Consider the following 9,970-nt stretch of genomic DNA (forward strand, 5'->3'; position numbering starts at 1 on the left):
TGAAGGATTTAAATGCAAAGTTACATAATTTCCAGTACTCCATCAAACGTGCACATAAACTAATTTCTCATTATGTTATGTTTCCTCTCAGGTTCATCCAGCAGAAGTTGGAGCGCGCCACTCCTGCCGAGAAACAGATGGTCTTCAACGAGATCCTGAGCGCCGCGTACCAGCTCATGACGGACGTCTTCGGCAACTACGTCATCCAGAAGTTCTTCGAGTTCGGAACCCCGGAGCAGAAGAACGCCTTGGCGCAGAAGATCCGCGGGCACGTGCTTCCGCTGGCGCTACAGATGTACGGGTGCCGTGTGATCCAGAAGGCTCTGGAGTGTATCCCGCCGGATCTGAAGGTATTAACATGTGTAGACTTGGCTCGGGTGAACTGTAAATTGTGGTGGTTGATAAACAAAGGAGAACAGCAAAAGTTTTTTTTTTTCATGACACTTGAAAATAATAGCAGTTAAGCAATATGCTGATTTCCTTCTTAGTAGGAATTTCAAGGAACATAAGTGTGTCGTAGACGAAGTTCTGGAATATGACAGCATGATATTCAGTGTCACATTGACTTATTGGAGTGTTAAGTACTACAGATTTCTTGGAATTTTTTTAAAGAATTCACTACACAGGTTTTCTAACGTGAAAATTTTACTTTTGGAAAAGAGTCTTAGCCTATTCTGGACTCCCCACTAGAATTCTTGACACTATATTTCTTACAGTCAGGCTGCCATGATTATTAATTGCTGTTGACATGAGAGTAGTGAACTGAACATCATTGCTGATAAACAGCATCTGAGCAGCCTGACACAAATCCAGACTTCAAAGCACTGCTATTCCCACATACATGCCCCTACCAATGGTGATGTGTTTAGCCAAAACAGTATAGACTAGTGTAGAGAGAAAAAAAAGTGGACAGTTCTGTAATGTGCTTAGGAACTACCTCAAAGCCAAGAAGAGTAAAGGCCAAGAGAAAAATATTGTGTTTCCTCTTTCCCTACCTACTGAAGAAAAACCTGCCGAACCTAGACTTTTTTTGGGTTGGGCAGTAGAGTCTTATAGTCCACAATTAGAATTTTTACTCAGCCTGCCTCCTATTCAAGTAAAAAAAAAACTGCTTGTCCTATCTAATGAAGGATAGATATATTCACAGATTTGTAACCATTATGCACAAAATTGAAGTTTGTACCATACTGCAGAAATGAGGAAAAACACAACTTTATTCCACCTTGTTGCATCTCTCCTGACCGTTTCTTAGTTCTCATACCAGGTTGAGCTGGTGAAGGAACTGGACGGCCATGTCCTGAAGTGTGTGAAGGATCAGAACGGGAACCACGTGGTGCAGAAGTGTATTGAGTGTGTCGACCCCTCTGAGCTGCAGTTCATCATTGATGCTTTCCGTGGACAGGTACAGTTGTTTCTTTCATGGTTAAACATTTTCATTGTAAGAAATTTATGTACAGGAGTTTGTCAGCTAAACATGTAAATTACAAGTGGTCTACCGCTGCTAAGATGCTTGCACGTCTGTTTGGTCAAAAGGCTTATAGACACTGCCGTATACACGAAAAGTGATTTTTACTAACTATATATGTGTTTAAAACTTTCTTCAAGTTTCAAAATTTATACTTCTGTTGGAAGTTGCTTACTGAAGCTTTTTCACAGCTTTGTTGCTAAATGACTGCCTTTGAAGAGGAAAAATTTCTGAACTGTTAATTTTTTGAGAGAAGTTGTAGAAGACATTGTACTTGCAGATCTGTAGATACTTATACTTCATTGTACAACTGTTGGCTTTTGATTACTATGAATGTTATAAACTTTGTCTAGTGTTTCGAAAATAACACTGATAAGTTTCCTGTATTTGGTTAATTAAACATGATTTATACGTAACTTTTTCTCTGGCATTTGTAGTAAATAAAAACATGCATTTCTTAATTCTTTGCTTCAGGTGTTTGCGCTGTCGACCCATCCGTACGGCTGTCGTGTGATCCAGCGTATCCTGGAACACTGCACAGTGGAGCAGACCATCCCCATCCTGGAGGAGCTGCATGAGAACACAGAGAGGCTCGTACAGGTAAGATCCACAAATCTGACTCTTCGGGGGTTGAACTGCAAAAGGGTTAAATCTTCATCCAGGCTATTCCATGTGCTGACATTATCAAAATAGTGAACAAAAGACAACAGAAATCACTTTCAGGGCTCGAAGTTAACTATGTCCCGATGTCCCGGGGCCACTAAAATTTAGGCCGGGACAACTGAAAAATCTTTTTGGGACACTTTTGGGACAATAGGAAAATAATCAACGAATCAACATCAGAATGTCCGATCTCCCCGCGGTTGTCAGGCGTGCGTACTCTGACTTACAGTTGTTGTAATACATAATTTCTGAAAATAGGGTTGGGACAGTCCATCCTCACTTCGGGACAGTTGAAATTTATTTTGGGGACAATGCTGGGACAGTAGGGAAAAAAGTTAATTTTGAGGCCTGACTTTATAATAAGGCAAAAAACTTAAATGTAAGATTAAACAAAGGCTTATACAGACTCAACAACACTGACACTCAAAGAAACTGAGCCACAAATGTGTGGTTGAATCTTCATGTAGGCTATTTCATGTGCTGAAAATGTGCGATCTTTCTGCACAATTGAGCAACAAGTTGAAACTTAGAATTTCCATTCAGAACTTCCATTCAAAGCCTTACTGTGCATTTGCCATCCTGTGCACCATATTTCTCTGGCTGTTCATACGTTTGTGTAGAAATTTTGTCAGAAAGTTGTTATGAGCAACTTTGATACCTGTTGGAGTTAGCATGTTAACATAAAAGTCTTTGTTTCTTTTTTCCTAGGATCAGTACGGTAACTACGTGATCCAACACGTTCTGGAGCACGGCCGTCCGGAGGACAAGAGTAAGATTGTGAACGAGCTGAGGGGAAAAGTGCTGGCCCTGTCTCAGCACAAGTTTGCCAGGTAACTTCTGAACTAATTATTCACCAAGTCTGTAAAATCAGGCTTTTAAGATTTAAAACAGCAATTCTTAGTGCTGAAAATTTATTGTTAAGTCCACAGTGAGCACACTTAGCCCATTGCTGACTAAAATATGCTAGCTAAGCTTTGAAATTAATGAGATCAAGGGACTTAGCTTTCAATTTTGGGGGAAAAGATGGCATTTGCAGTGTTACATCCATAGTGGCACACCTAGTGCTGACTAAAAATGAGTTACCTTAGCCAAGAAGGTTCTGTCTTAGGATGTGTGTGACAGTATGTGAACACAATAACTTCAGAATGCTTGGATGGATTGTCTTGATAATTGGTATGTGGGAAGGTTTTTACAAGACCTTGAAATGATTGAATTTTGGTCTCCCTAGCGGCTTGTTTATTCTCTAGTTCGAAGATTTCATTATGGTGAGGTTAAGGTATCTTGGTTGGATAAATTGGCATTTTGACCTTCCATTGTTTTCCTCAGTTTAAAACCTACATTTTTGGGAAAAGGAATGTGATTGTACTGAATATTGATTGTCTATGAAATAGTCTTGCCAATTGCAATTTTTTAGACCATATGAATGACGTCATCATGTTTTATTGCTCCTTTATTGCTCCTTATATTGTTATCATTAAGTAGAAAATACAGCACGGAAATTTTCCTACAGGATAAAAATGTTATTTTTCTTACACATAACCATCAAAGCTATGCATTGTATGTTGCGCAAGAAAATAACTACTAACAGTCGGTAGTTATTGCCAATTTATTGATTTTTAATTAGGTAATAAATAAAGTCTCCGTACCTGACGAACCAAACAAGATAGCCCTTTGCGCAACCGCGAGTTTGAAGATCGAACGATTATCTTCAAGAATATAGGGGAATATGTGGCCAGATATGTTCCCTGTTTCCTACTTTTAGGGCTAAATGAGGCCACAGAGCCATAAAACTGAGCGGTGAACCATAAATAGTCCATTTTGAGCGCAAAATGCGCCGAAACTCCACCAAACTTGGTGGCGTGCTGCCTCTCGGCGAGTTTGACCCCTTTTGACCCCTAAACAGCTTTAGAACTCTCGGACAATCTCGCAAAACGCGAGAAACCTCGAGAAATCTGGCTGTTCCTCCATTTTCGTCACCTCCCCCGGCTTGTTTATCTTTCCCGATACCTATGACGTAATGCGCCAGACCCGACCTTACAGATGGCGAGTGTCCCGGGCCCGGGGCCCAGCGCGGCGGCCGCGGTGAAAGCGCTGAAAAATGTGCCTGGTATCGTGGAGGCAATGAAGCAAGACAACCTTGATGTTGCCAAAGATCTAGGCTTCGTATCAAGACGTATGTCGAAGAAGGTGCGGAGACGCAAGGCTGCCAGTGTTCGCGGCAAAAAGGCCGCTGCTTGGAGATTCAAATTATGGTGAAATGTAGGTCACGTTGTCGGTGTAGGACATAATTTTCTATCCGCCAGCCAACTAAACTGCTCGGAGGTTTACCGGGCCCGTTCTGCTTTTACGCCTGTAAACAACTTTTTTCTATTCATTTTTGAACCGGCATTTCGAGTTACGACCGCCCGTAACTGAAACAAGACCGTAAAAATTCTCCGATATGCGCCAGTGCACCGGGCGGGCGGGCAACACTCTAAGCGCCGAAGATTTAGCGGCGAGCTCACGGGGGTATGCAACGGACCAACGGGCCGAGCGCGGAATGCCACCGCCACCGGACCGTGCGCGGAACTCGACAGCGGAGTATAGCCAATCTTTTTAGCGGCGCAAAAATCTAGCCAATCTTCTTAACGGTGCAAGAGTTTCTAAACTTCCTACCAAAAATTTACGGCCTTACGCTGCCGCTTACGCACTTGCATTTTGGTGACTGTTTCCATAAAAAAAGCAACTGAAATAGGCAACAGCACCGTTCAAAGTGGGCTATTTATGTACACAAATACATGAACCCAATAACATCGGGCTAACTAAACCAAGCAAGCCTTGAAATAAAAGTATCTGTCGCTATTTTGATGCCTGTGCGCCGTGACGAAAAATAGGCCAGACAAGTCCGCCATCTTGTTTGTTGTGGACATTAGTGCGCATGTGCAGAATGATGTCATTGGTTATACAGGGGATTTACTTGGCTGTCTCCGCCAGCGGAGACACCCAAAAAAATTGACTGGAATAAACATTTTCCCATATTCATAACTAATTGATACGTAAGAATAGGGTGGTCTTGAAGTAAAAAACATATATTACAGGTATAAGCGGCTCAATAGAAAAAATATTACAGGGCTTTGGGGAAAATTGATCAGCCGGGTGAATAACCTTAAGGCAAAAATTGCAAACATAAACCACTGCAATATAAAAATATTAGACATGTTGGTTAACATGATTTGTTTGTGTCCCTAGACTATAGTGAGTTGAGGTCACTGAAAATCTGTGAATATAAAATCATGGCATTATTTCAATATTAGACATGCTGGTCAACATGTTTTTGTTTGTGTCTCCATAGTAACACCATGTTTGTGTTTGTGTTCCCATAGCAACGTGGTGGAGAAGTGCGTGTCCCACTCGTCGCGTGCAGAGCGTGCCATGCTGATCGACGAGGTCTGCTCCTACTGTGATGGGACACACAGTGCCTTATACACCATGATGAAGGTACAGCATGCACATGGTTTTATTTCCAATGTTTGTCAAAGTTTTAGAGGGGTGAGATGTTAAATCCCTTTTTAATCCGTGATGAAGTGTTTGGGATTTCAAATTCAAATGATTGCTTCTGTTCATTGTAAAAATCAGTTTTAAAAATCTGATGTAAAAATGAGCATTGTAGCATACTATGTTTTCTACTGTCAGTGTTGATTTAAATTGATATAGGTTGACGGATTGATTGCCTGCTGTTTTGATTATTGCTTAGAAATTTTTATGCATTCATGAATTCTTGTTATTGCCTCTATTTTTCTATGTTGACCATCGCTTGATGTCATGACTGTAAAAAGTAACAAGTATATCAAAATCTTTCTCTCTAGAAAAATCTTGCCTGACCGATTGGGCAAGTGGAGTAGGTCATGCACTTGCTCGATCAGCACTTCCACTTGCCCTGGGCAATAGGGCTAGTCCAACCCTGCTTTTAGAATATTGTTTGTTTTTTCTTCTGGGACTAATTAATTCTAAGAATTAGTATGATTAGCACTTAACTGTTCTTCAATTCTTTCTTTGTGTAGTGCATTTTCTGGCTTTGCTGACGTATTGTTGTTTATTTCAGGACCAGTTTGCCAACTATGTGGTTCAGAAGATGATTGACGTGGCGGAGCCGCAGCAGCGCAAGATCCTGATGCACAAGATCCGCCCTCACATCGCCACGCTGCGCAAGTACACCTACGGCAAGCACATCCTGGCCAAGCTGGAGAAGTACTTCATGAAGAACAGCGGGGACCTTGGCCTCATCCCCATCCCTCCCAACGGCACCTTGTGAACGACACAGGCCTGTCGTTAACAAACAACACGGCCCTGACGATAATAAACAACACAGCCCTGTCGTAGATAAACAACACGGCCCTGACAGTTATTGAGAAACAACATGGCCCTGATGATAATATACCACACTGCCCTGACAATAAAAAACAACAAGGCCCTGACGATAATAATAAACAACACTGCCCTGGTCACTAAACGACACAATGTTTCTAAACAGCAGCCCAAGCTTGTTTCTATGAAAGACATCACTGTATGTTGTGGGCAACATGGCAAAGGTTCTTAGTTCCACCAAACCGACTGAAAACCTTTCTAACAGGGTTGATGATTTCTTTGGAAAGCTTTTTCCCCACATCTAGTGCTGAAGTGAAAGACACAGAGAGTTGTACTTTTTGAATTTCTACATGGGGAAATTTAGCATATGCCTACATGGTGTGGTGTGCAAAAAGCACAGCTCCTGCATTATATTAGGAGTAGGCAGAATTGAGGAAGTCGAATGATGCTAGGTTTTGACTGAATAGCCAGTGCAGCAGGAAAAGGAACTACACAACTTTGAATACTTAAAAAAAATGGATGCTTTGAGGAGAATAAGAAGCAGGGCAAGTTTTTATCCACGTGAAAGGTTCCTTTGCTACGGAAGGTACCTTCCCAGGGGGCATTGGGAATGCAGGGATTTCTGGGATAACATTTGCAGCAAACATAAGCAGTGGTCCTTAACTGAAGTCCTTAATTCCGTAGTCTGTTTCTTAAAGTGAGCTTTATTTGTGGCTTATTCTTTCTTAAATGCTCACATCAAAACAAAACAAAAACCTCTGTGCCAAAAGTTGACTGTCTCCTGCAAAAGGTTTAAGATAAGGAATGTATTCTTTTTCGACACTTCTTTTTTTGTGTCTTCTTGGTCTTCCAAAAAGTAAGAATATGAGTGTGAAATTAAATAGGAGCAGTCTTGAAACAAGGATTCAATCTACCAATAGTGTTTGAACGGACTGTTTTGTTGTATCACTGCTTACTGTTATGCTGTCCGGTTTTTCCCAAAATCTGTTTGAAACCAAGAAACCCTGTGTAGTTTCGAACCCTGTTTGGGAAAATTGACGCTTGTGTACTTACTACATGTACCATGTTTGTACTAGTTTGGTCCCAACTGTCGCCGTTTCAGTAGCTGTAATTAATTGTTCTTTATTTCGAGTCGAATTTGTTGTAACTTTGGTCCTGTAATCTTCCATGAATTAATCCACAGTACATATGTACATACACATTTGTAAGTGCAGTCCAATGATTGGTAGACCAATTTTTCCTCGGTCCTGTACAGTAGTTAAAAGATGTGGCTTGTCCATCGGTGCTACTGTTGAATCCCCACACGTCTGGGTTAGAACGTTTCGGTGTTGTTTTCATTTTTTCCTTCTTTCTTTTGTAAAACCTCTTTTAGACAGGACGATCAACTCCCTGTACATAACAAATGCGAAACTCCTGTACCAAAATTGTGACTACGAAAATTTTTCTGGACTTGTACGTTATACTACTGGACACAAAACCTGCTGCCCGCTGTTTTTTGGGCTAATCATGGGTGTACAGTCACTCGGCTGGCGTTGTATAGCGAGGTATGTATATTTGAATTCGCCACGTGTACATGTTCGTACGTTTTTTCTGGACAAGCCGCCAGCGCCCCCCTTCGCGGGGGCAGTATACATAAAACCTACCAATCTTTACGAATGCTTCCATCGAATCCAGGCTGAACTATTGTACATGTATTTATGGGCCATTTTCCTGAAACTGGATGTTGGTAAAAACAAGTAACGCTCCGCTTTTTGGCGTGGACAGGACCAGATGAGGGAGTTCGATTCCCAAGATGTCTTGCATGCGTTGATGTGCATTTTACCTCTTGGTGTTGTTGTGACGTTGTCTTTTTGGGGTTTATACTCGGAGTTTAGGAACTAATACCAAGTATTTGTGTGAAAACTGTTAATACTTATAATAACATGGTAATGTAGGTATAGTCCAGTGTAACAATGGTTGTGTACACAATTTTTCATTTCTTGTAACTTTTATATCTACATATATACAGTCGCATTTTTGTACTTGTAGATTGCAACCGCCAGATATGCCTAGGTTTATATTTTCGTGGAATGATATACATATATTATGATACATATTTTATTGTGATATCGATGGTAGTTTGTGATGAAGGCATAGTTGATTACAACTTTAAATTGTACATTGTACATTTGTAAATGTGATGCTAGACAATGAGTTTTATTCGCCCCCCACCCCCTTTTTTGCCCATGTACAAACCAGTGAACAAAGGTACAGACACATTGCACATAGTTTGTCAAAAGTGTACATTGATTTTGCTGTATGAATAGATTGGTCTTTGTACGAAAGGAGGATAGCAAATTTCATACTCAAAAAAAAAAAAGGGAATAGCTTTTTGCCTTGTATGTTGATACTCGCACCATTGTTAAAAAAATGGAAGTCAAATTTCGATCCACCTTAATAATTGCACGGTATATATCTTGATATTTAACTTGTTAATAATATTGTGATTACTGCTACTAACTGTAGTTGAATGTTTTGTACTTTGGTAAACGTGCTAAAAAAATCATGTATAATGAACTAGGGTGTAGAGAAGGGTTTAGTAAGTTGACAATGTACTGCTTTTGGTATTGGCTGCCTTCTATCATGATGGTGACGATATTCGGTACATTGGAAACTCGAATCTTGGGTACCTAGGCCTTTTACTGTAAGAGCCAAAATTTGATGAGTTTTAAAGCTGAAGAAAGAAACGTTGAAACGTCTAATAATCGAAACTAGTGACTGATTTTTCTAAGCGTGTTTCGTAGATGTCAAAGAAAGTTAAATTAGGTTTTCGTTTAGGTAAAGTTTTCATCGATATTTTTCTTTTCGAAAAAAACGACTTAACAATCTGAAGATATTGCTTTGGTGTATACCCTTCGAGAGATGTATCAAGGGTAGTTGTTTTGGCTTGTTTTTTTGACATTATGTTAGGCCTTAGGTACGAGTGACTATGGTTCAGTGGGAGTTAGGACGTAGCATTTTGTATGGTAGCGTTAGTACGTGCAGTATATACATAATGTGGGCTTGATCTGTACATGCTGTATATGGATAAAATACAACTAGAGCCCCGAGAACCTGTATGTGTATCAATTAAAAAATCATTGGTGTTTTGCAAACTATCACTCTGGTTGTTTTGATTCATTGTAGCATGATATGTATTGTGACATCTGTTGCTATGAACCTAGTGGTCCTGGGTTCAATACCTGGAGATGCTAATCTCCAAGCAGAGGTTAGACTGTTTTTGACGTTTTTAGGCTTTTTTACCTGGCTTTCTATTTTGTACTGTTTTATTGATGTCTCGTTTAAATAGTCCACCAGACATCAAGAAAATAGTATAGAATAGAACGCCTGATAAGAAAGCCTAAAAAAACGGCCTGAGCCTAACCTTTGCTTGGAGAGTAATGCCCCAACGAGGTGCCACAGGAAAGGATTTGGTGTGTGAAGAATTGACATTTTCCACAAAGCATCATTCTTAAGAAT

General features: G+C 40.4%; 1 protein-coding gene across 15 annotated transcripts in view; it reads left to right on the forward strand.

Annotated features, from left to right (window-relative positions):
- LOC118404614 (pumilio homolog 2-like) overlaps positions 1-9,609 on the forward strand; it is a 36,838-nt gene extending 27,229 nt beyond the window's left edge. For 12 of the 15 annotated variants that reach the window (XM_035803825.1, XM_035803836.1, XM_035803834.1 and 9 more), the window contains 6 exons: positions 92-350; positions 1,253-1,402; positions 1,940-2,065; positions 2,837-2,958; positions 5,491-5,605; positions 6,210-9,609. In XM_035803825.1, coding sequence (XP_035659718.1) covers positions 92-350; positions 1,253-1,402; positions 1,940-2,065; positions 2,837-2,958; positions 5,491-5,605; positions 6,210-6,419 — 982 coding nt within the window. In that variant the 3' untranslated portion in view covers positions 6,420-9,609. The remainder of the gene's footprint in view (positions 1-91; positions 351-1,252; positions 1,403-1,939; positions 2,066-2,836; positions 2,959-5,490; positions 5,606-6,209) is intronic. The other 3 variants (XM_035803831.1, XM_035803837.1, XM_035803842.1) reach the window with 1 other exon arrangement.
- The last annotated feature ends 361 nt before the right edge of the window (positions 9,610-9,970 follow it).

Source organism: Branchiostoma floridae, chromosome 17 (assembly GCF_000003815.2).
Source record: "Branchiostoma floridae strain S238N-H82 chromosome 17, Bfl_VNyyK, whole genome shotgun sequence".
Classification (NCBI taxonomy): Eukaryota; Metazoa; Chordata; class Leptocardii; order Amphioxiformes; family Branchiostomatidae; genus Branchiostoma; species Branchiostoma floridae.